Source organism: Athalia rosae, chromosome 6, assembly GCF_917208135.1.
Source record: "Athalia rosae chromosome 6, iyAthRosa1.1, whole genome shotgun sequence".
NCBI classification, from domain to species: domain Eukaryota; kingdom Metazoa; phylum Arthropoda; class Insecta; order Hymenoptera; family Athaliidae; genus Athalia; species Athalia rosae.
In genome coordinates this window covers 10,631,978-10,658,534 of record NC_064031.1, presented here as the reverse complement: position 1 = coordinate 10,658,534, position 26,557 = coordinate 10,631,978, and the positions used below count along the sequence as shown (strand labels likewise).

General features: G+C 48.0%; 1 protein-coding gene across 1 annotated transcript in view; it reads right to left on the bottom strand.

Moving 5' to 3' along the window:
* LOC105688814 (neurotrimin-like) overlaps nt 1-11,526 on the bottom strand; it is an 86,000-nt gene extending 74,474 nt beyond the window's left edge. The window contains exon 1 of the mRNA XM_048657711.1: nt 10,683-11,526. Coding sequence (XP_048513668.1) covers nt 10,683-10,836 — 154 coding nt within the window. The 5' untranslated portion in view covers nt 10,837-11,526. The remainder of the gene's footprint in view (nt 1-10,682) is intronic.
* Nucleotides 11,527-26,557: the final 15,031 nt, after the last annotated feature.

Here is a 26,557-nt window from a genome sequence, read left to right as displayed (position 1 = left end):
AGTTCGCCAGCGTTCCGTTTTCTTTCGAAAGTCACTAACGCGCAACGAAACGCGTTTGTTTGCAAAATACACCGCGGCTACATACGTGTACACAGGTATTCCGTGCATATCGTCAGAAGTTTTCCACCGGTGTGCGTGAAAAAAATTGATTCGTTGAAAATATATTTCGGTTAGTACCTCGGTCGGGTAAAATTACACGGTATGCTTATCACATATGTATCTCGTACGTACATACCTACCCATTTCATATGTACGCGTATACTCCAGGTTGTATTTGCATCGCGTAAACAAGGTATACGACCGGCGTTCGCGTATACGCGCGGTCGTCACCGTCGTATACGCGGTGCAGCAAGTTGTCGATGCATGCGTTATATCTACCTGTTTTTTTGTTTCTTTCTTTTTTTCTTTTTTTTCAATTTTTATTCCTTTTTTTTCTTTTTTATTCCTTTTTTTTTTTACCTGGCCTGGTCCGCTGAAAAAACATTGTCGATAACGAACGAACGGGCAGAGATTTTTCAAACGTATTACCATTCCGAGCGATAATAATCGACGCGAATGACATTCTATTGCGTATACAGGTGAAAATTCATTTTTTTTTTTTTGTTTTTTGTTTTTTTTTTCTCGCATAAAATAATTCAGCAACGAGTACCCCGTTGGAATGTAGAACAGACAAAATGGAAAGAAGAAAGACCGTTACCCGGGTTATAACTAGGATAGGAAAATATAATTATTCTTTGGGAATTTTTACTACCGCGTATATATACATATATACATACAACCATGGTTCGTTCTTCGCTTGCATCGAGTGCATACCTATACCTACCGTAAATACGTATTACGTGTATGCGTGTGTATGTATTGAAATATATATATATATAAATGTAGAGGTGGGTCGGGTATACCTGTACATGCGTATATATATACACGTAAGGCACTTGAAAACAAATGGTTATTGGGTAAACCGTTTGACGATTAATTTATGCAACGAAAACAAATAGCGTTTACTGCCACTTAATTGAATGCAGTATACCGCTGAATAATGCCAATTTGAAACATTACCTCGCCCCTGAGCCCCCGTCCCATATCTAAATGCGCCCACCCCCCCTCCCCAACTTTTCCTCCCGGCTCTACTGGCGCTGCAGTGAAGAGCGCCGGCACACTTTTAACCATTAAACGACAGGGGGTTGCAATTTATTTTATACATAATCAGCCACGAACCCTTCCGCCCCATCCCTATTAACCCGAGCGTTCGTTAAACTGTACGTATGTGCGATATCGTACATATGTAGTGTGTACGCCGAAACTAGATGCACCAGTATGTGCGTTTAATTCGCGAAAATTTATCGGTACTACTTTCGAATATTCGGAGCACAGTATTTTACATTTTCGAATTTATTTTATTTTCCTTTCGTTAGGTTTTTTCAAAATTTTCTTTTTTTTTTTTCATTCATTTTTCGTGACCCCTTCTCTCCTCCGAGCGTTCGCTGCATTCGTATGCAGGCGTGCGGTCGTTATTTCGTTAATTTTGAACTTGGAAAACTTTCGAGTTGCGGATGACACGCGACGAGAACCGAGGCGAGGAATAGGATTGGGGTATTTGTTTTTTATCGGCAGGAATTAGCGATTAATTTGAAGGTATAACGTCGCTTCGCCCGCCTTTGGTACGCAAATTTGGAAAACCGTTTCATCGCCGCGGTATCCAAATACGCTTTGGTATTAGGTGATTGTCATTTACATTAGGTGCGGAGTCGTTTGTTCGCCACCCCGTCATCGTTATACCTCGTCCTCCACCCTCGCTCCACGTACAATATACAACGGTACATCATATCCGGTGTGAAAATAACCATTGAAATTAGTTGGAATTTTTTAATATCGAAAGGAATGAGTAAGTCACTTTTTTCGATATTTATTAAAAAAGGAACAATTATTTTTCTTTATCTCTTTCCTGTTTTTTTTTTTTTCTATTTTCGAGGGAACGAATTCAAAGAACTATTAGATCGGTAGTACTACTGCGCAATTAGAGTATGCAAAAAAAAAAAAAGAAAAGATTCATAATAAAAGAATTTGGTAAAATGAACGCCACACGAGGGAAAAACCAGACGAATAGTTCCCCCTTTTTTTACATTTTTTCTAGTTCTTTCATTTTCATTTAGTTTATTTATTTATTTGTTATTTTTTTTCCTTTTTACCTTATTTTGTTACTTTGCATTTTTTGTTTTTAGCTGCGCGTACCCGACGCTAGGTATTTATTGTTTTAATTTAACAGCTGACTACTATACGTTTAATTATGGAAAGTTAATTTTACGCGACAGTAGCTGCTGCGCTGCTATCGCTGACACAATATTGCGCAGTATCCACGGCTACGATATTCTAACGGCTCAAGCAAATACCAACGAACCGTTTGCGCGGCACGAAATATAAATTTTGCGCAAACGATTTTCTTCGTTTAAATTTTTTGTTCCAAATTTTTTCCCGAAATCCAATTAAAAAAATAATACAACGAACAGCTGAAGTGCGAAGGAAGGCGTGACGGTAGAACGACGCCCCCTCCGACGACGCGAGATGAGGTCGGCTCCGGCTTCCAGAAGATGGAAAGAAAAAGAAGGTCCGAGTCCTCGAATAGCTACAGAATTTCACCGAGCAGCGTCAGCCTCTGAAGCGAATTAAGCCGCGCCGGTTCGGTCGGCAAATTTTTCCGAGTTTATCAAAATAGAATGCACACAGCGTGGATGTGCGGAGAGGTCGAGGCCCCTAATAACCGTCGCGGCGGCGGCGACGGCGGCGGCGGCAGCTGTTCGAAATGGTACGTATTCGGTCCGAGGATGACACCGCCTCGAAGTAATTATCTAGAAATAGCTAACCCTCGTCCGTAATACCCGTGGGGGAAGAAAACTACGAGGCGTAGGCGAAGACGAGAGCGTTGCACGCTGCACTTTTTTCCGCAACGTTCGTGGAAAAAGGTCAGCGTACTCGTCGACAAAGATGTCCGTTCGCGTAAAACGACGATCACTCGACAGAAACCGTACCGAATCGAACCGATCGGGAACCCGTTTTTTCGATAACGTCGAAGAACGAACGTCGGAGGAGACCAAGACCGAAGAATAAAATAGACGCATGAACAAAAGTGGACGGCTGGAGGGTCGGACTTTTTGCACCGCGAGGGCGGCGGTGGTCAAGAAACGACTAATATTCTGCTACCACCCCCTCGGACCTCTCCTGAGCAACTGACTCTCCTCAACAACAATGCCTCGCGCATCCGTTTATACATTTCCGTTCCGCGAGGTACATCCGGTCAATTGTAAATTACTCGGTTGAACAAATAATGGCAACCATTTCACCCTCTCATATAATATTCAAGCTCGAGTCGAGTCGGTCGTTCCACCGGTCGTGCACCGACGGCGAAGCGACCACCTCGCTACTTCGTCTCGTCCGAAGGCCCTTGCGGTTCCACCCCCGGTCACCGAGAGAGAGAGAGAGAGAGAGAGAGAGGTACGGCAGCGTTGGCGAGTGCTGGAAGAAAGGGAGCCAAGTGCAGGGAGACAGCTAATGAAATGAACCGCTTGATGTAAAGCGAGGATTATTGCCCGTAGTACGTGCAATATATTCTACGTCTGTATTATAATACACCGTTAACGCCGTGTACCCTGTACCGCGGTGCACGAGTGCCGGCCAGGGGGTATCGGGGTATCGTGAATTCTCTGTTCCAATACAAATCTCTATCCGTCTATATGTACCTACCTACCATGTGCATATACCCATACGTCCGTTACCCGTCGATACTATCTCGAAATTGACACGGAATTATCTGAGGAGATGGCTATGAAATATCTAACGCGGTGCGTAAGCGCTATAGGTATACACTCGCGGATGTATTACAGGTAATACGGTTAGCCTGATCCTCGTTCCCTTTGTGCTCGAAAGTCGCCGTTTCGGTACGTCGAACCCGTCGCGATACGTCGTAAGGTTCGAGTCTTTTACGCCGCCCGGACGTCGAGAAAAACACTCGATCGTTTTACCAAAAATTTTCAAACTCTGACGAAACCTTTCCGAGGGACGATTAGCCGCGGTGAAAAGTTTGCGCGCACACCGTTACGCTTCGGGGTAATAATTTCACGGGTTCGTCGCTACGCAGATCAGGCTTAGGAGATGTGTATTATAATAATGGAAACACTGCAGCGCAGTCGGAAAGGAGTGCAACGCGAGTCGTCTCTCGGTCGAGGGGATGGTCGGTGTACCTGCGGAAACTAACGAGGGCAACGCGGAGCCCGTGGGTATAAACTGACCAAAGTGGACCGCCCGACCACTGCCGGTGGTACTTCTCTAAATAAACATGGAATATGTTGTAACCGGAGTTATGTATATGTACGTAAGCGAACGCGAGCATTTTAGCTCAACCGTTACGGCGATCGTTTATCGACTCTGTTCAACGTCGATCGAAACGTTACCCCTCACTCCGAATTATATCTCTGTAGACGGACGCGGCGTATCTGTTGGTCCGATAGTTTGTACGTTGCGCTAATTCTGACGAACTTTTCGCGTTTGATACGTGTCCTCCGTATTCGGGGGTGAATTTTCAACCCCCCCCCGGCTACTCGGAGTTTTCATGGAGTCCCACTCGTTGTAAACGAGATACCGAAGGTAAAAGAAAGTTCGCGGATAGGCGTACCGTGCAGAGGATGCGAATAAGCCCCCAACTTCGCCCTTTCGATTTTTCGAAGACGCGCGTCACACAAAGAGGGAAGAAAAAGGAAGGAGAGAAAGAAAAAAAGCGAAGAGAAAGTAGTGCAGAAATGGGCAAAACGATGGGGCTCGGGATGGAGAACGTAACCTGTTTACATACATTTCTTGCCCGCCTATTCTACCGTCGACGTCTATACGCCACTTTAATTCGCATTCTCGGATTTCCAATATCAAGTTGAACGTGGAAATGTCCCCCGGTCGCTCTCTCTCTCTCCCTCTCTCTATCCAGATGTACGGGTGATATAGATATAGATGTATATCCGCATCCCCGCACTGAATATCCCCCACATATGTGCGTTTGAAGCCCGAGACCACCACCTACGTATACCGCTACGGTGTATATACATATATATACATGTACATATGTATACGTAGATGCCCGCGGCTCTCAAGCTCGTACATTATCATATTTATAAGTCGGCCGTGTCCCGTCGGTCTCGTCCAACGCGAGGGTTGTTCTTTGCCTCCACAATTTCCCATTTTCTTCCTCATCCCTACCGCCCCCGCCAGACCAGATGCAGCAGTAGCGGCGACGGCGGCGGCAGCGGCACCGCGGTAGTAGTCGTGGTTTGACACAGGAGACGCTGGTCCAGAATGCAAGTTAATAAGTTGTAACGTGGCATGACAAACCGTCCGGTCTAATGTGTACCCCCGTATATACGTATACGTAAGCCGTATCTGCCCCTCGGTGTATATATATATATATATATATATATATATATATATATATATATATATTACATACATAATATATCGTAGCTATATACCACACCGACGTGGTGTACACGTCTTTTCCGGTGAGGGTAGCGCGAAGATTAATCAAAAGATAATTTTTGCTAATAATAAAGGGTCGGACGTGACGTCACGTGCGAGTTATTACCGGCGAAGTCCTTGGTCCGTCCCTCGGCGACGATACCCCCGCCCCGCAATAAGTTGCACCGTTAATTCAAGAATCCGTCGTCCGCGATACTACGCAGATTACTTACTCGGGCGAAAAGTAGCGGGTGAAAAAAAGAAGAAAAAACGAAAGAAAGAAAGAAACCCGACGAGAGGAGAGGAGAAAGTGAAACGTGACGATCGAAGCGTTTGCTTATTACGCCGCGGGGGATGGAAATGGAAGTGGAAGTGGAAGTGTAAGAGTAAAGGTAAAAATGAAAAGAAAATAAAGGACGGGGCGTACGCTGGGTAGGAATCGTTTTCCTTTTATTATTTTACTACTATTTTTTTCCGAATCTGTTTTCGTTCGTCACATAAACAGATTCCGCAAAGTGTGATAAATTCCATTTATCGAGTCCTTACGTTTGCCACGGCATCGTCGCACACGCGAGAGGTATTATATGTACATATATATATATATGCGAAATTGTACACCGGGACGTACGTTGCACGAGGGAGGCAAAAGGGACTCGCAGCTCTTATAGAATTTTTCTCTCATGCGACGACGAGACATCAGCCCTCCTCGGACGTCTCGTACCGCGTCGCCTTATCCGCCCCGTAAGAAGTCGAGAAATTTTTATTCTTTCTCCGTATTTCGTTTCGTTATTTTTTTTTTTATTTTTTACTTTTTTACTTTTTTTTTTTTCTTACTTTTTTCCCTCCCTCATCACGAGGGGGTTCGAAGGTGGAAAAGAGAACGCCGAAGGGGAAGAGTCGCGTAACTTCCTAACCGAATTGTCTAGTTGGCGTGCGAGAGAGTTGACGGTGAGAGGAGAGTCGGCGAGATGTACGTATACAGATATACAACGAATGCGAAAAAGAAGAATGCTCTGCCGACGACGAGATGGAGGTGGAGCCCGTTAACTTTCTTATACGCGAAGAGAGAAAAAAAAAATCGGGAAATCCCGCTGATTCGGTAAACATCATTTGAATATCTGATTGCCCTCTTTAAAAATTTGGTAAACTGGCTACTACCCCTCCTCTTTCCGTTAGCTTTTTAGTTGGTTGTCTTTTCTTTTTTTTTTTTCTCGTATTTTTGTGTGCGTGCGTTTTTTTTTTCTTTTTTCTTTTTTCATTCCATACGTATACGACGTTTCCCGAGAAGGGCAAGAAGTTGAAATTATTTAGATTTTCTAACACAATAGCCAAGTTTACGAGGGAGTCCGCGGACCCCTTCCCCGGATTGCGGGATGCGGGGCGGGGGCGGGGGCGAAAGGGGGGTGAGTTCGAGGTGCCTCGGTGGTCGGAGATTCCCGCATTTCCATAAGAATTTAATAACACCGCAACACAGAGCGCAATTAATATACTTTTTTGCCTTGTTACCTTTGCGGGAGACGCGCGGAGCTCGGCGGCGAAAGACGGGGCCCCAGCCGCTAAGAACCACCGGAGGTTCAAAGAACGAAACGGCAAACGAAAGAGAGAAAGAGGAGGCCGAAGAAAGAGCAAAAGGGAGCGAACCTCTCCCCCCCTATCTCCCTCCGACTCGCGGGCTCTTCGGCGGAAAAAAAAAAAAAAAAAAAAAAAGAAGTAAGTAGCTGCAGAAAGTACGAGGAACGCGAAATCGCGAGACTCTGCGCTCGCATCCCCCGACCTCCCCCCCCCTCCCCCGCCAGACCCCGGTGATCCTGCCGTTAACTAATGTCCCTTGCTCTTGCCGAGACAACACAACAATTGAAAACAATCTTTGTGGTCATTTTGTTCCGCCACTTTTCCCACCGTCTCCCCCGTCAGCTCGCTCCTCTCCCCGACTCGTTCCTCCTCTTTTTATAACTTCTGTCTCCCCGCCCGAGCGCAGAGCGCACTTCAACGTTATTTTAATTCCTCGCTACGGCCGCGGCGACTCTTGATCGTTCCGAGCCGTTCGTTTGAAAAATGATAAAGCAATTCTCTCTCTCTCTTCTCTCCTCTCCGATCCCCGTCCCTCCTGTATTCTTTCATTTAATTTCGTTCCTATCGACGTGGCCAATCACGACCCTCCCCTACCGACGCGCCTTGCTTCATCTCATTCCCACCTATTACCTACCTACGTAGGTACTTTCGAGGTTTCCCCCGTGGACGTGAAACTTGGTAAATTGTTAAACATCGTTAGCCGCGGGAACGTCAAACTGTTTCGGCGTCGCGGCTACCGCCGCAGCTTTATTCCCTCTCGCCCCGCCGGCACGGGGCGGAGGTTGAAGGTGACGGCGACGGCGGTTTGAAGGATAGTGAAAAGTGGCTGCCAGCCTACCGTCCTACCTTTTACATCGGAGCCGCGAGGAATCGCGGGGAGGGGAGAGGCTAAGAAGATTTCGCGGGATGTTCCGAGTAGAGCCAACAAAACTCCGTCCGTCCTTTGAAAGCCAAATTTGTAATCCTTTCGCGAGGGGTTTCACCCTATCCCGCCTTCGTTTTATCTCCCCTCCATCCCTGCGCCCCTCGTTCTCGCTGACGCCACCGCGCGCCCCCCCTTTCGTTCTCCCGCTCCGTCCTTTGCGCGATGGCAAGTAGATCTCTCGCGGTGGATCCTCACCTCGTCTCACGACTTCAAATCCCAGGGTAGGCAACTAAAATATTAATGCCACACGTACAACCCAACGGCACACCGGCTAACACGTACTCAACTAACCCCAAACCCGAGACCGGGAGGGATTCCGGAGGAGGGAAGAAAAAAAAAAAAAAAGAAGAAGAAGAAGAAGGTCGTTGGGGTGGCTGCGAGAGAAAACAAGAAGTCGAAGTCGAAGAAGTTGCAGAGGAGAAAGAAAAAGATATAAAAGAAAGAGAGAAAAAAAAAAAAAAGAAAAAAAAGTTGAGGGCAGAAGCGCGTGTGGACGAGTACAGCGGTTAGAGGACACCAGCTAAGGGTGGTTTCGGGGTGGTACAGGGGGTGAGGGTCACGAACCACAGCGTCGTTCTTGGTATAGAAAAAGGGAGATCGGCGCGCCGAGGTAGCAGCAGCGGCAGCGAACCCCCGCGCCAAGTATTTCGCCAAGTTGGTAAGCCAACTTTGGAAATCGCAGGGATTTTCCCAAAGACTTTCTGCGGAGGCTACGCGACCAAATCTTTTTCCGAACAGATTAGGCGCGTCGCGATATCATCCACGTATACGTACGTAGGTACGTACGTAGATTCTATATACGGACGACGGTTCGGGTTGGCATTGTTGGAAGACTTTCACCGAATAAGAAAAACTCCCGAAGCGCATACCTTAGCGAAAGGTTATCCGTAAGGTGTTCCGGGGAGAGGGGGAGGGGGAGGGGAGTAAGAAGAAGAAAAAAAAAAAATAAAATAAGAAAAATAAACAGAAATAAGAAAATGAAAGAGTCCTTTGCAAATATTCACCGTCTTCCGAGGTACGGAGTCGCTCGTCTCGTTCCCCTTGTTCGATACAACCCTCGATGTTCCCTCGCGGTTTCGTACCGACATACCTATCTTCTTACCGCGCGCCACTTTGTGAAACGGGCGGAAACGCGGGTGAAAAGGGGGCCCCGGAGACCATGAATGACCTAGTAGCCGCGACGATGATCAAAGATAATTCCTTGCCAAAAGCTTAAACATTGATGCCCGAAAGGTGGAACGAAGTGAGCGAACGGTGACGAGCGGATGCCGAAGGGGGGAAACGATGACGGGGTAACGGGGGGGGGGGGGGTGGGGGGGATTAGGGGTGGAAATAGCGTAGCTTCTGGTAGGGCAACGCCAGCTAAGAATCAAAGTCTGTCGAAATATAAAATGCATGAAGCGTGAATCTCCAGGGGGTTTTCCCCGCCCTCGTTCCGCGGCCGCACCCTACTCACCCCCCCCTCCCCCCTCGCCCGTCCGTACCGCGGCACGGTAGAAAGGGGGATGTAGCGAGGGAAGGACCCACTCGCGGAACATATGTACGCCCGAGGCATTTACTTATATATATATATATATATATGTGTAATAATACATACGGTTAACCGAGTCAAAAGGAGTGCGGTGGTGAACGGTCGTGGCTTCTCCGAGGCCCCCCGACACGGGTCGGGTTTATTACGACGGTGTCGCGGTGGCGGTGGGTGGTTAGGTCGTCGCGGGCACTCTGCACGTCGTAGGCAAAAATTTGCGCCGTGCAAAATTGGATATATTAGTTTCGCCGTCTATTCTCCTCCGTTCACGTTCCCTTCGGTGGTATTCCGAACAGCGTAACGGAAAATTTCTACGGATTATCGCTGTTGGTACGCGTGCGATCCGATGGGGGTGAAAAGAACGTACGAAAAAATGGGGGTATCCCCTGCCCCGGGACAGATGTGTAACAGCCTACGCCTACCTCCGGCGAGTACCCGGTGCTATCTTCATCCCCTCCGTTCTCCGTACGGCCTTGTGCGACGAGTCCTCGCGCGCGCGATATTAAGGGACTCTACGACTGAAACAGATGGCACCCCTTCGGGCTACGAGATAATGCCTATATACGACCAGCCACTTACTGCGGTGCCCGCTATCACCCCGTGCCGCTTTTACTTTGGCGCACGGAGAAATTCGTAAGATTGGTAAGGACCCCCCCCCCCCCCCCATTCGAGTAACCCGCTTTATCGGACCACCTCTGATAACTCATCGAGTCGATTAGATAACCCACGGGAGTCGGCGCCGATTGGATCGACCCAACAGCGGTAAGACCGAAATCGGATTATCGCCGATCGCTGAGGGAAGAAGAAATTATCGGAGAGCACGCGACGCCTCGGTTTTTACCTTTTTTTTTTATAACTGACAAGTGGGTTTTCCGACATTCGTCGAATCATTTTGAAGTGAAATTAGAGGGCTCCCCGCGACCGGGAAGAAGGTGTTTCGGATATTCCAAGAATTTCATCATTCCGATCTCACGCTTGATCCTCGTTATCTGTCGCGAGCGAAGCACATGTCGGATGGGCTGAAAAACTCGACGTTTTTGACAGACGCGCGAGGGTTTGTCGATTCGCAACGATTCGTCACGTGACGCGACGAATCCCACATTCGGCGTTTACTTTTTTTTTCTCTCAAACAATACGCAGGAGGAAAATGACAAGAATCTTTACCGGTAGTAGCTGCGGCCGCAAGTTGTCCCAGTCTCAGAATCTGGAACACGAGGCTGAACGCGAAGCAGATCTTTGCCATGTTCGGCAGACCGACAACGAAGGTGAAATCGGCGTCGGGACGCCTCCCCTTCCTCGATTGCAGACCAAATTTCATCGCGTCGCTTGACCACCCTCACAAAACGTCGTCCGATCAAATCGTACGGGTCGATCGGTAACCGGCACCCTTAACGATATTTTCGCTTCTTCTCCGTAGACCATCGATGAACCAGCACACCACCCGATGAACAATTTTCGCCGTGTGTCTCTTTGTGTATATATATATATTTCTTGAGTATATCCGTTGGTTTTTTTTTGTTGTTTTTTGTTTGTTTTTTTCTTGTTCGAAAAAAATTCCTTCTCGTCTCGTCTTTCGCCAAATGTTTATCTCTTACGAATTATTCGATCGGTAAAACTAGCACACTTTTGAATAAAATATTTGGGGGATCAAAATTTTGTAAAAAATCAAATCCGTTCTGAACATGATCGCGTTTTACCGCGATTCGTAACTTTATCGTCGGACGATCGTGTTGGACTCGGCGACGATGTTTCGGGTGTCGAAAATCGAGCGATTAAAAAATTAAACTTCACGAGTAGTTGCTCATTCCTCGGTTGAAAATCGATAAAGTATCGTCCGTTGCGGCCGTAGAAATCTCTGGGACGACCGTCCCGAGGGCGTCGAGCAGCACGCGATATGAGGAGGTCTCTCCGGGTTACGAGAGTCTCGGGTAAAGCACGTTAGTCGCGTCGAAGAAGACTCGGCGGGCCGCTCTGTCGGGACGCCCGGCGTCGACTGGCGTCGACCCGGAGGATCGCCGGGAGCGTCGGTTCCGCGGTACCGCGCATCTCTGCCACCCCCGTAGGAATCCCACCCGCCATCCCGCGCCCCTCTCACCCCCGGCCGCGAGCCAATCGCCGGCGAGGAGCGTCCGCCCCCGCGACTTTCGGAGGCGGGACTCTCAAATTAAGATTTTCGACTTTCTTAGCGTCCGCGCGGGACCTGCCGCCGGCACGTGACCTCCACCTCCACCCCCCCCCCAAAGGCGCCCGAGTCGCCCCCTCCCCCTCCCCCACCCCCGTCCCCGTCCCCGTCCCCGTCCCCGAGCACCTGGCATTGTTTAACTTTCGATGATTTTTAAATCCTCGCCCTGGGCATGACTGACATATTTCGCATTTCTTATCCACGCGCCCCCTATACCGCCACCCCTCCCTCCCTCCCTACCAGGGGAATCACCCGAGGGATACTTATTATTATAAACTATGCCGAGGAATCGCCGAGGACGACGGAGAGAAGACCGGCGAAGGGCGCCTCGTCGCAGGACCAACGGTTTACCCTTCGATGGATTCCAAAATTATTACCCCCCCCCCGCCTAACTACCCCGAACGTACATTCGCGCGAATTTCGTCCGGCGTGTGTATATAACCACGCGTGATTTATTATCGCAGCGCGCGATACCGATGGATACCGAGCACGCCGCCGACGATCTTCCATTGTTTAAAATTGACGCCCCCCGCGTTTCACTGATTACAGTCTTATATTCGTGACTAAACACCCTAGCGGCTCAATGTCTGAAAATATTAGCGATTCCACATGGAGAGCTGAGGGAGAAAGAGAAGGAAAAAAAGAGAGCGTAATCATTCGTCACCGGGCTCACGGTTCTCATCGTCTCGAGATTATAATTCACGCCGTAAAATGTACATCTGCTGTTTTCCTTATCTTCTTGTTAAAGATTTTTCACGCGCGGCGATTCGAGTCGAAGGATATATATAATGTCGCAAACGAAACGGCGATTCTCCTCTTATTTCGTTTTCGATTCACCCGTACGTACAAAATCTCAGAAACACGCGTGTTGGGTGAAACGTATTTCTTGGAAGGGAAACAAAGTGGTGAATTCGTCTGGCTGTTTCTGTCCGCGTCTCACCTCGGGGCCGGTATTGCGATTTCTTCTTGCGCGAGGATGATCCTCACAGAGTTTGACAGACGTCGGATCTCTACTTGTCCGCGAACGCCTCGGGGTGGAAGAAGAAGCTCTCCACGGGGTCTCCGTAGGACCTTCCACATCGTCCTGGGACCATCGAGAATCGCGCGATATATTCCCCCCTCCCCCCCCACCCCCTCCTTCCCCGCGAGTATATACCCTCCATACTCACGTGCACGGCTCCCGTATTACCCGGTATTCGTTCCCCAGTTTCGTTATCCGCCCACCTGGAGGCAAGATTGACATCTGCTTATCGCTTCGAGGAATTTTCCCTCGAATAATTAAGTCTCTATCGTTGGAGAGTCAACTTTGGTACTTTGCTCGTTAACCGAAACTTGAGCTATTACAAGAATTAGATGGTTGATTGATATCTTCTTGGCCTTACCGCGGCCCATCCCCCCTCCAGCCTCGTCCTCGCGTCCTCGCACCCCTCCGGATTTCCTTAACCCTTTACCCGCTCCGATCGTAACGCCGCAATTAAGGGCTCGCGATGGAGACGTTGAAATTTTCAAACGGCTTCGGACGCCGATCGGACGTCCGATCGGAAGAGGGTCGTCACCCGTGACAACTGGATCGAAGATTCCGACCACTTTCGGGAGCAAATTACTCGATAGCGGTGAAACTTATAGATCAGAATGGCGTCCGCGTGTATAGTAACGTCATCGGGATAATGCCGCGAGGCGCGAAGTGATGGATGCGAATTCGAACCAGAGAGTGTATTCGACAATTTCCGGTGCGGCAGCGCGCTGGAACCACCCCGAAAGAGCGAGATGCGCGATATGTGACGGGGACTTGTGAGGGACGAGAGCGGGAAAAGACGTCGGGGCGACGGTGAGGGAATGGAATGGGAAAAGAGCGGGTACTCCGCGGCACGACGTGACAATCGGAAGAGAGTTTTTGCTCGGGCACAGCTGGACTCTTATATTCATTTTCCCTATGAAATGATTTCTTCAACCCCCCCCCAAGTAACGGACCAATACCGATAACTTTTCTTCCTCCAATTTCTCCCCCCTTATGTATTTCTCGTACATACTCGGCGACGCGAACAACTCTTCATACATATACGACTCACGTCGAATGGGTACCGTACATAAAAAGAGATACGGAGAAATCAGTTTGTCGGAGCAATTCGTCGCCGCCGGAACCTATAGCCCTGTAGTTCTTGCGGTCGGCGGTAACCCTTTTTCGAATATTTCTCATCTAGGCGAGAAAAAGCCCCGAAACGAACGTGGAGGAGAACCGGTCAACTTCTCGGCTCGCGACACGCGTAGACTATCGGCGTTTCTTTCGCTGACAATTTCATCGAACCCGCCATTGGTATTATATAAGTCGGGTATGTACGCTGGCCTAAAGACGCCCGCGTAGCGCCGCGACGGGGAAGGGCTCGTTCGACGGAATGAAAAGAAAGAGGACGAAGAGCAAAGTGAAGAGGGGCGAAGGGGGAGGAAGGGGAGGGGAAGGGGAGAAAAGGCGAAGACAAAGCTGGCGCTTTGAGGAGAGGAGAGGAGAGGAGAGGAGAGGAGAAACTGTATCGCGCGTGCACGCGCCTCGCTCGAAGCTCGCGGCCTTTTTCAATCGCTAATAGGATTATCTACACTTCGGCAGGCGAGCGAGCCGATACAAAACTCTTTGGAGACAATCGAAGACTTGAAACTCGACGGGGCGGGGGGGGGGGGGGAGACCCTCGAGAGCCAATTAACGGGGAACCAATACACCCGAAAGACTGGCGCCGAGGTAGCCGCTGAATGAGAAAGCGACTATTCAAATCTCTTCCGAGGTACAATTGGAATTGGAATTATTTAGCGTTGTTTCCCGATCTGATTTCCCGGTTTCGAAGATCCTCCAGTCATTCATCCGGCAGATTTTACCGAACGGGAAATAGCTGCACCTAGAATACTTATCGCTACTGTAGAGAGCGCTTTTGAAACGTAGGTCTGTATTAAATTGCTAAATACTCACGGGGTAACGGAGAATATCTTTCACTGCAGCAACGTCACCGTTAACGCGAGACGTTTTGCTAAAGTCTTGTATTTTATTCCTTCCTCCTTCCACCCCCTCCGCCCTTTATTTTTTCCATTTTCCTTTCTTTATCTTTCTCTCGTCTTCTTCTGTACGTACCTACTTTACTCTTCAGTTCCCTCGTCGTATTCCTTGCGGAGAAGGTAATTACGGATTTTATATTTCAGGAATACTTCTCCCGTATGATTAACGAGCGTCGGAGTCCCTCCGGGTAGGAAAAATTCGAAAAAATAAAAAAAACAAAGAAAAGGAAAAAAAAAAAAAGAAAAAACCATACGCCGGAAAAAAAAGGAAAAGGGATATAAAAATTACAAGAAACTGAGCGGTACGAGTGACGATGAAATTATTAAACGCGAATTCCGTACACATGGAGGTAACTTGTGTAGGTATTTCCAGCGACTACGGAAACAAGAATTATTTGGATCGTCGGATTGGAAATGTTCTTCGAATACCGTGGCGTCGCTCGTGGTCAAGGAAATAATAAACACGCTCGAAATCCACCATCTGCATACGTAGAAACGTATGGAATCGCGAGAACGCAAAATAATCAGATCGTAGTTTGCTATGCAAAATAGTTGTGCTGGCGCGGCAATCAAATCCCCTTAATAATAGAAACTAGCTTGCCGCAGTTATATATTTATCGGATTCAGAACTAGTTGTAGTTGGCGCGGGGCTTTTGATTGAGGCGAATAACGTCGTTACGTGCGATAACGCTGCGGAGCGGCGGAATTACGATTGCAGGTTTTTTTCCCCCTCCCCCAATATTTCGTATACACGTGTCCCTAATTCGGACGTGCGAAAGAAATTCTCATTTGCCAAGGGCCTCCCCACGTCGTCAGCCCCGGGCGACCGCCAGCCATCGCAATCAGTAGAAAAAAGCTCTGCTAACAATAAATTGTATATAACCCAGCAGACTATACGAAGTCCCGATGCGCGACGTTCGCCTTAACTTTTTACGAAAATTCCAACGGTTTCGACGACTGGACCGTAAACGAAACGAACGCTCGTCTCATCGAATAAAATAGGTATATATATCGAATTTGCATCCTTCGTAATTCGTTGGAAAAATTTTTTCAAGGAAATTATCTATTCCCGACTGAATCTCCGTGCCATCGGAGTTACTCGGATCAATTCCCTCGTATTCGTCAATTTCTCCCATCGAAACTTACGTTCGCCGAGTTTATTCCCGTGTGAAATTTTTCGAGTCCGGGAGGCCCTCGACGTATCCAACGCAGATAATATCCGCAGCTTAGATCGGCAGACCAGTTTTTCTATAAATATGTATGTACGACGTATCGGTAAAAAGAGTTTCCATCTCAGGAGTGAAACGTAAGAAATGGCCACGCCGAATAAGGAGACCGAAGAATCGAAGAAGAGGGAACGGCGGCGGCGGCGGCGGTCCGCGAGGGGGTGCGAGAGCAGCTCGGAGCGCGGAGAGCGGAGTAGTAACGGCGCATGGCGTGCCGTTGACAGTCCTGTCTTCGAAAGCAAATTTCACTTTTTTGTCAACGGGCGGTCGTTTGAAAGGAACGAATATTGGATTCGGTTATTACTTCTTCAACCTTCAACCTCATACTCGCTCCCGTCTTTCTTCTCCTCCGCGAAGTCCTTCCCGTCCCCGGCCTCCCACCCCCCAGACCGCCGCTTCCCTCCTTTCTCTCGCCCTCTCGCCCTCATCGAGAACGACAGGTGTAATCTGTCTGTGAGACCTCTCCCACCCTATAGAAGTACACGACCCGAGTAGTCGACAACGTCTCATCGCCCGCGCCTATTTAATCCTTTCGCAACTTGCCGATTAGTTTCTTTCGTATGTTTTTTTTTTTTTCTTTTTTTTTTCTTTCTTTCTTCCGATATTTCCTCAAGAGAAACGAAAATAAAGTACATCGATTCACATCCACGCCTCCTTTCGAAGCGACGCGAAAAAATTGCGCAATTTTCGTTTTTTCTTTACGGTATAATACGAAGTCGGTCACTGACGCGTGTTTTAGGTGTAGGTACATGATATATATACTTAGGTGAAATAGCGAGGGGCTGACGGGGTAGGGAGAAAGGGGTCCGGGCGGTGTTAGTTTCCTGGCCGGATATTAGCTGTCACGTGGCTCAGTGGACAGGACGCGTACGGTACGCTTTCACCGTGTGTGTATGTGTGTGTGCCTTCACCTTCTTACCATCGGTCGAACGAACGAGGTTATCCGAGTGTCCTGGAAAACTGTTCCCCCTTTTTTTTGAACGTCCTCCTCCCGTCTCCTTTCGCGTAGACATTGAATCGAGTCTTCGGGGGGCCGAGGATCCCCTCCGCCGGCGGTGGTCCGCATACCTCGGCAACGTTTCGACGTTTCTAAGCTCTTCTCTCTCCCGCTCGTTTGACAATACGCGTATTATATACATACGTGTATATGTATACGTATGTACGGCGTTTGCATTGGGAAGAAAAAGTTAAAGAATGCGTCTCACCTGCTTTCGCTCGGTTTCGCATGTGCAAAAATGTGTGTACACGTCGTTTACCTTTTTATACCTAATGTGTACACGTATTACATAGAGCGTATACCACCCAACCACCGATAGGTATGCACATAGGTAGTATATATGAGCCTACGTCGGGCCGACCTGTATTACATCGTCGTCGGTCGCACCGTACGTGACGTCATGCCGCCCGAGTCACCAACTGAATACGAAATGGACGTAGTCGTCGTCGTCGTCGTCGTCGTTCGCTTCTTCTTCTTCTTCTTCTTCCGCTTCTTCTTCGTCCTCCTCTTGGCCGTCCCGTCTCTCCTACGCGCTGGTCCTCCTTCCGGCGTCCCATCCGCGAGAGCCCGCTGCAGCAAAAGCGGTAACCATCCACCGGTCGCTCCTACCCTACGTCACGAACTCGACCCGATCCCTTGCAACACCCACCCACCCAACCACCCCGCTATTTACCCTCGCCGCGTATCCGTCACTCGATTTCCAACGTATGTATATGTATATACGCGAACGGATACACCGGCGCGCCTCTTCCCGATCTACATGGACGCGCGTACGTGTCCGTTCGCGTACGCGTCGAAAAATATACTCCGGATCGGGGAGGGTACAAACGTATCATCCAGAACCGCGTCTCGCTTCCTGATTTTCACCGGGAAGTGGTGTGTGCCCCGCGCGGACTCGTCGCTTCCACGATCGTGCGAGAAAAAATGGCTCCGCGATATTTTTTTCCCCACCGCACGACGTCGAACGGTACTTTTCGACGCGAACCCTTTTTCCCCCCACTTTCGAATGCCGCGCTTATGCACGGAGATTTCGATCCTCTAAGATAATATTGAAGCAGGATTTTTTTTCCGCCGCCGGAACGCCACTTTATCGCGGCTCGTTGTTTTCGGGAATCGCGGAGACTAGGGGAGAGCAAACACAGCTAAGAAAGATGGCTCGCCGTTCTCCGGACGGGATAGCGTCCGGGGTGGTTCCACGTTGCCTTGAAATCAGCGGTTTATTTTAACGTCGAAGGGCCGCAACGCGGTGGCGAAGATTCGAGAATGGGACGTATAGTGTCGGCTGGGGGGGGTTTGCCGCGGATATTAGCATAAGATTTTGCGAGGCTTAAAGCGCGAACGAGGACAAGCGCGTTTGAATTTAGGGGGCCGTGTCGCCGAGCGAATTGGTAGGCCTAGAAGGGCCTAAAGGTGGCCTTACGGCGACCGTAGGGAAGGCCTAACGCGTCAACGCCACCTAACCCTGCATTTACCACGCTCAGGTACACCGACGCCGAAACGTCGCGACGATATCACCCCTCCATCCACTTTCGGCTGTACGCGTCTCACCGCGCGCTTATTATTATTATCATTATTCCCGGAAGAAGAATAAAATGTGAGAAAGGAGAATGCTTTCCTCTATCTCGTTCCATGGGCTATTTTCAGCTGATCCGTTGAATACGTCCAGCCGAGAGAGTGTTGGATATACACATCCAAAGTTATTACCATAACTTTCAAACATTCATCTCTAATTTTAAAACAATATTCATCTCATATTTCTCTAACGTTATTGATTCTCTTCTCGTATCTTCTATCACTCGAATTATCATCTGTACGTAGACACTTTAATATTCTCCACAACAACGGAACTTATTTAAATTATTTCTCTTCGCGAATTCTATTTCACCGCGTACAAGCTCTCTATCCGTTCTCATTTTCATGCGATTTCTTTTTCCCGTTCTCCGGGGGAAAAATAATTTCAAATATATTTTTACGACGGTTCAAAACTTTCGCGTACACACCGACGTTTCATCGCATCGTCGATAAACGATCGGCAGTGATTTATTACTCGATTAATTCCCGCAACGGTTATTTCAATCAACGTAGTCCTCCCGCGGCCCAATTAGCGGAGATCTGAAAATTTACATAACGTGGGAATTCGGAGATGTGCAAAGAAAAGAAAGAGAATAGTTTCGCTTCCACAGACTCCCCCACGCGGTGGCTCCACGTATATTTATATATAAATACATACGACGAAACGACGAGGGGTAGTTCGAACGAATTTTGCGGGTCTCGTTCGTTCGTTTCATCGATAGGTGGGGGGGAGGGGGGGATGGCACAGGTATTCCGTGGAGCAAGAGCAATACGGCAGATGTACGTAGACGTGTGTGCGTATTCCGGTACACGTGCCCCCCTACCCTTCGACCCCTCTCATTCCGACGAACGTTGCACACAACTTCTATATCGCCCGCGATCTTGATTTCATCAACGGTGTTTCCTTTTATTGTTGCCAGTTTAGCGGCGGCTTTAAATATTTTGTCAAACTCGACGGGTCTATCTCGCCTCCGCTACATGACAATATATTATCGCGCTACCACCCGGCCAATCAAGCAGCGATGAAAGATCACGTCCACCCCCGACCAACACCCCCACAACCGCCTCACTCCCCTTATCGCGCTACTTCTCTCCGAAGTCAGCTTCTGCTTCTGCTTCTGCTTCTGCTTCTCCTTCTGCTAGTTCTCATCTGTATCTGCAGTTTCTGCCCTCTGCTCTACTCTACTCTCTCGCTCGCTCGCTCGCTCTCTCACGGTGGAAATGTACTCGACGTGTATAGCGTCATCGGCCGTGTCTACCTCTATACACACGTGTACATGTATTACCTCGAGTATATAGCTGCTGCAGGTTTTCAGAAGCTGGTAAAGCGTCGCCAAAAATCTATCTCTCGCGGACTAAAATCATAGGTAGTTTCAACCTTTGCCTACCTAGATGTGTATGTACTCATATATATATATATAAATAAATATATATATATACGTGAGACTTTTTTCCACCGGCTTTCGCCCTCTCGTCCTCGCTCGATTTTAGTCTCGCATGGGTCGCAGGAGAGGTACCGGGGAGTTCGGGAGGAGGAGGAGGGGGGGGGGGGAACCGGCGAGGGCATCACGTTGTACGAGATCGCCAAACGAGAGAGAGAGAGAGACGATTTTCAACTACTGCGCGGGTGAAAATATATCGAATCGTGAAACGTCGGAGGTAAACGTGACTTCCTATAACCCGCAATTACCCCGAGACTTCTCTACGCCAGGGATGATGACCGCTACGTCCCCCTTGACGACTTACACATCACCTCCCCTACCAGCCCGCTAAGAATTCGAGGAATCGCGGGGTCATTTTTTTCACCCGCGAGTCACTGCGACGCTGCACCGAATTAACGGGGCGAAAATATATCGCGAAAAGTCGATGTCGCACGAGCGAATTTAACGTACGGAGACCACGGGACATTGTCGTACGTCCTACACGTGTACGCACGGAATAGGGGTAATTACTCAAAAGTTTTTGGCGGACGTAACCGCGAGGGGGTTTAGCCGACGCGCGTCTCTCCGACATTACAGTTGTCGCTAATTAGTAGTTTGTATTCGCGTTGCGATATCTCGAAGTCCCTTTACCTCCGTGACTTCTGTCCGCGCGCGTCTAGCGACGAAAGTTAAACGGCGAAGAGTAGAGTTCGCGCTTGTACACCGAACGGAAAACATCCGCACGCAGTCGAACTACCCCTGTGATAAAAAAAAAGGGAAACGCGAGAGACACGGACGATGAGAAATAAAGAAAATTGAAAAAAAAAAAAACTCTGTGAAATTAGACAAAAGAGGAGAAAAAGAGGTCGATGTTTATACGTGTACATATGTATAATAGCGAGTGGAAGTAACGATAAAAATTGAGGATTCGGGGGAAAGATATGGTAGGGGGGCGGGCGTAGCGTAGAGTTCTTGAGAAATGGTTCGAGTCGTGGCTTTGCTCGTAAATACTCGCATCGCGTTGATTGGGGTGTGAATCTTGGCGGGTATAAGGGTGGCGTGGTACAGGGCGAGGTGAGGTAAGGTAGGTTAGGTAGGTTGGGTAGGGTGCGACGTGGAGGTGGTACGGAATAGCCAGGACGGGACGATGCGGCCGTCGCCTTGCAGAACCACCACCGAGACGATGCGCGGAGGGTTGATACGTCGATTACACAACGGGTCCTGGCTTAATTGATCCTGGACCAATTTAGATCCTACCGAACCGGATCCTGGCTCGCTGTATCGTATTCTCTCTAACTCCCTTGGTAAATCTAGCCCCGCGCGAAACACAGGTGGATTTCGAAAATCTTCGCCGATCCACGCGAGTCGACGATGAAAAAATCATCCTTCGAATTGGCGCAGAAAATATATTCTAGATATGATTTGCTAACCGCGATCCGAAATCAAGGATATTTATCTCGATGTAAGGAAAACTTCGTAGCTCAATTTCGTAGTTCCCGAGGTCTCTGAATACGTTGGAAAAGTGTACTACGATCGAATTTGGAGATACTTTTTGTTACGGCGAAACTCAAAAAATTTAGGCAAAGGGGGTAGCCTTGGAATTTTTCCTTGAAATATGGCAAATAATTTTTTTTTCTATTTTTTCTTTGGGTTTTTGTACGCTTTGGTTATATATTTCGATATCAGAAATCCGAATCTGAAAGCCAAATTTGATATATCTTCGAAATTGATCAAGTTATCGCTGATTTATGGCTTCAAAACGTGAAAAATCAAAGATATTTCAGCCGGACGGAGGCGAATCGATCGATTTCATTGAATTACCGATGGTGTATTTTGATCTCAGGAATCCAAATCTCGAAGCTGAATTGAGTTATGTGTAAAATTGATTGAGTTAACGCTAATTTCTCGCTTTTTGGAGCAGAAATATTGAGATATATCGATAGGAAATATTCTCAGATCGACGAAAAAAAATATTATGATCACGGGTCGAAAATCTAAACGACGAATAAAACGAATTGCGGCGATTGCCATAAAATGAAAAAATTAGTGAATCTATGCGGGTAAAAAAAAAAGAAATGAAGGAAAATTTTCACCGACGCCGGTATTGTAGTTGTAGCTTTTTAACACCGATTACGTACCTTGATTACGTTAACGGAAATTAGTTTCTTTTTTCTTTTTGTTAATTTTACAATTTTTTTTTTTTTTACACGAGTACGTGACCTCGAATATAGAAAGATATTTCAAGCCCGCGGAACCCCTTTTACGCTTCTAAAAAAACGTACATCAATGTTGAAAATGGAATGTGGTACGATTGATAAAAAAATAAAATAAAATAAAAAAACCGAGCGACTAATGAAAATCTGCAAAAAAAAAAAAAAAAAGTTCCCACCCATTTTCTTACCCTCATCCCTCAGAGTTCGGAATTCAGAAATCGTTGTATCTATCGGAGCTGGTTTTTTCGGAGTCTAGCGAAAATCGCGGAGTCAAAGCGACCTGAGGAGAAAAAAAAAAAAAAAAAACAGAAAAGACGTACACTTCAGACTCACGCATTCTCAACGAACACGTACACATTCGTACGTGTACTTCGAGTATCGTATACTAACGAATACATATCCACCATATTTCTTTAGAACATAAGCTGAGCGCAATAAGGAATAATTGCGGGAGAAAGTTATCTTTTGAAACGGATTTTTTTTCTCCACGTTTTTTCCTCTATTTTTCCGAGTAAAATATGTACAACTACTTCTCGTCCAACGCCACCTGTTCGTTACAGATAGAAAAAAAAAAGAAAAAAACTAAAAGAAAAAAAGAAAACCTCCAGGTAAATATGTACCTTGTACAAGTGCACAAGAAATTTTGATAGACACGCGTGCATGTGTGAGTGGGAGAAGGTACACATACGTGATACTTGTAAGAGGTTGTAACAGCTGTTGCCCAACCCCCCGGGTTATGAGGAAAGATCGCAGATTCCCCTCGAAGAAAGTAATTATATGGAATACATCAAATGTTCCATACATCCACAGGGAGGTCGGTTTTCTCGCACACCAACCTCGAGGTTTCCGCCGGGCACGGCTATAACCCTGTAATATTTTCCCCAGGCAAACCGATTCGACTACTAACGTACCTTCTTCTCGGTTTCACTAATACAAACTCATTGAAAACTTTATGATTTATTACGTTCGCCGTGCGGCGGCGGCGGCGGCGGCGGCTCTTTGTGAAACCTCGACCAATACACGTACACCGCGTATGATCGTTATAGGTACTTCACGTCGTTACTCACGGCTGGAAACTAACACATACTAATTTTCCGCGCGCTCTAAACCCCTTCGTAGGAAATTTAACGTTCGTGCAACGGTTCTAACGCGGTCTACACCGATATTCCGTCGAACTGCTGAGGACGGAGAGCGATTTTTTAAATAAAAACGAGTGATCGGGTTAAAAGAAGCTCGCGATATCGAACGTCGAGCGTCTCGCCTCCAGCAGGATCGGTCGGGATCGGATCGAGCCAAGGATGACGACGACGACGCCGGTTCCTGACTCCTATTTATTCCCTCTTCAATTAACAAACGAATTGTGATTAGGGGAGGCGAAGGTTAACGTCTGCTCGAGCCAGAGGAGATACAAAACAGATAAATTAGTCCGCGCGGTGGCAATCTGTGAGATTGGGAGCCGAACGATTTCGAGCAGTGGAGAACTGCGGCTCACGTGTGTACGACACGGGGTAGCGCCGACTACGGACACGCGTACGCCCTACTCCCCCCACGAAATCCCTCCCTCGCCAAATTCTTTATTACGATAGTTCGAACGGGATCAGAATTCGGACTACTTTTGCCACTCCGTTTAACTTCTCTTATCGAGCAATCGACGAAAAAGTTTACCCGTCTCTCGGTTCAAACGGTCTGGTGTAGAGCGAACGTAACGGGGCCGTATAGGTATACACAACGGTGTATACGGTTACCCCGCAAGAAAAGCGCTCCCGCGTTCGTCATCGGACTCCTAATCGCGCTTATAGGCAGTCTCGCCTGTGTGCTCGCGTACGTCGCTCCTTACGTCCGTCAGTTTCATTAGCGATGACTAGCCGCCTTCGCCTTTTCTTTTTTCTTACTTCCTTCCTTCCTTCTTTTCTCCCTCTATTACTTACCCACCTCCCGTTACCACCACCGATGCTCCCGGTCTATACCCTACGTCGAAACCCCGAAGGAAACTCGGATCAATCCCATAGGAGTTTCTCTTCTCCGAAAACTCTGCGGGGGGGGGGGGGGGGGGGGGGGGGGGGTGGTGCAGTGTATGCGAGAAAAAGAGAAGAAGGGAAAACGAGAGTAAAGCAAAAAAAACGAAAAAAAAAAAGAAAAAAGGCTGGACGGAGACAGTATGCGAGAACGAGGAGAATTAAAACTCCCTTTCCTTCGGAGTTTCGCGAGTTCGTTAGCGAATCTTTGAGCCACAATGAAGGGGACGTAGCAGGTAAGGAAATCCTAGGCGAGTCACTTTGTCTTTGCATAATTGCATTGCCCGACGTTGCGGTGATGGAATGATATATACGTGTATACGTATAATAGAGATATACATATACGAACGCGGTCGGGTGCTTATAGTTATGTAAGATATAATCTCGACACGTATTTAAATGCACGTACGTGGGTCGGGTTGCCGTACCGTCTGAGGAATAATAATTTCACACCTGTCCTTTTCGAAGACTGATTTTAATCCGGAGGGATGTGCCGCGTCGAATCGTCGTCGAATCCGCGAGTGATCGAGGTTGGTAAATTTCAGGTGCGGAGAGAGGGGTGAAAATCTACGACGACACGGGATGGGATTGATAATTATCAACGAGAAATTGGAAGACCTTTCGAAATATCTGACAAAATGCAGCACGCGGATATCGAACGACAAGTTTATTTGCCTTGTAATTCGGGGGAGACAGAGGGAACGGCGGTGCCGGGGTGGCCCCGAGGAGAAGGGGGGGTGGGGGGTCGTTACATGTACGCCGGGAAATGGAGATGTGTAGGAATGCCTGAAACCATTTGAATGAAACAAGTTTCCTTTTGTTAAACAATTACCTGCAAAACAATGAAGCCGAATCGACCACCCCGCCCGCCTACCAGTTCTACGTTCGAATCGAATCGAATCGCCCCTTTTCTCTATACCTCGGCTACGTTAGAACCACCCACACCGCCCTCCACCGCAGACACCCCCAACTAATATCAAACTCCGCGAAAAGAAGGGTCGAAGGGTGGAAGAGGGTGGTTTTCACGTTGGAACTTCGGGGGACGCTCTCACTCCGCGCCCCGCTATCGACTACATGGTTATGTACGTACGTGTAGTACATATGTACAGCTGTATTTATTTTTATTTACCTACGTGTAGGTACATTGCACATCGATGTACTTTGCGATGGAATATAAAAGTAAAAGAACACGGGGGGGGAGATGGATAGAAAGAGATAGAAGGGACGCGCACGTCCGGCCAGGGCTCGAAGTAAAACAGAAGAATCAAATGTTTGCGCGAGATATAATTGATTGTATTAGCAGAGTTTGGTATTCCGTTCGTGAATTAGGAATTGTGCTTCTCCGCTCACGAAACTCTACTAAACTCCTAATATAACGGTACAACTCAGCTGCTGCAACAGCTATACAATCGTATACATGTACACATGTACACGGGTTAGCGGGGGGCGAATGTTTGCCCGAATCACCGAGAGGCACGGCACGGCAGCCAGCGGTTGTCGAGAAAACGAGATTCCCGTATACACCGTATCCAAAGTCCGATTGGCGCCGTGATTTTAACCGAAGAAAACCCCGTCGGAAAGCCGGCGAAAATTCGGAATCGAAGAAAATGATGAAAAAAAAAAGAAAAAAAAAAAAAAAAGGCAGCGCGCGTGTTCTCCGCGCGGATCGAAATGACATGTTTTCGCTTTTACTTTGCCGAACTTGGACACGTGACGGGCGTACCGCGTCGACGGCTGATAACGCGTGTAACGTATTTTTATGCATGCATATAATACCAATCTACACGTGTAACAGAGGTGTACGTGTTCGTATGCCGTCTGGTATAGAAATATATCGGTTAGCTAGGCTACGTGTATCGAGATAAAGTAAGTTATAAGCCGTGCTAGCCCCACAGTTCTGACTGGCAGGTTTCCTCATCGAAGGAGCCACCGGAAATGATGCCTCGAGCAACGACCGGAAATTTATTGTCGTATTCCTCTCGCCGTGTTCTGAAAACAAGACTGATCTTCGACGGTCAATACTTGCCAGGCAACGCGGAAATATACTTTAAATATGAAACAGTCAGATGCAGCGGCGATCCCCATCTAGATGAGTCCCGACAGCGACACGCCACCAAACTAGTAGTAGTCTCTTCCAGCTTCGCTTTTCTGTTTTTTTTTTCTTTTTTATTTTTTCTTCCCACATTTCTCCTTCTACTCATTTTTCGGAGACGTCAAAATCGGCGGACGCCGACGTCGCCCTTCCGCAACGGTCACTCCGCCCCCGACGCGCACGGTGATCTACGAATAGCACGCGAGTTCAAGAATCCTGCGTTAATTGTCCCCCGCGAGGTCGACGGCAGGCGAGGTTGGATCTTTTCTATTCTTCTCATCG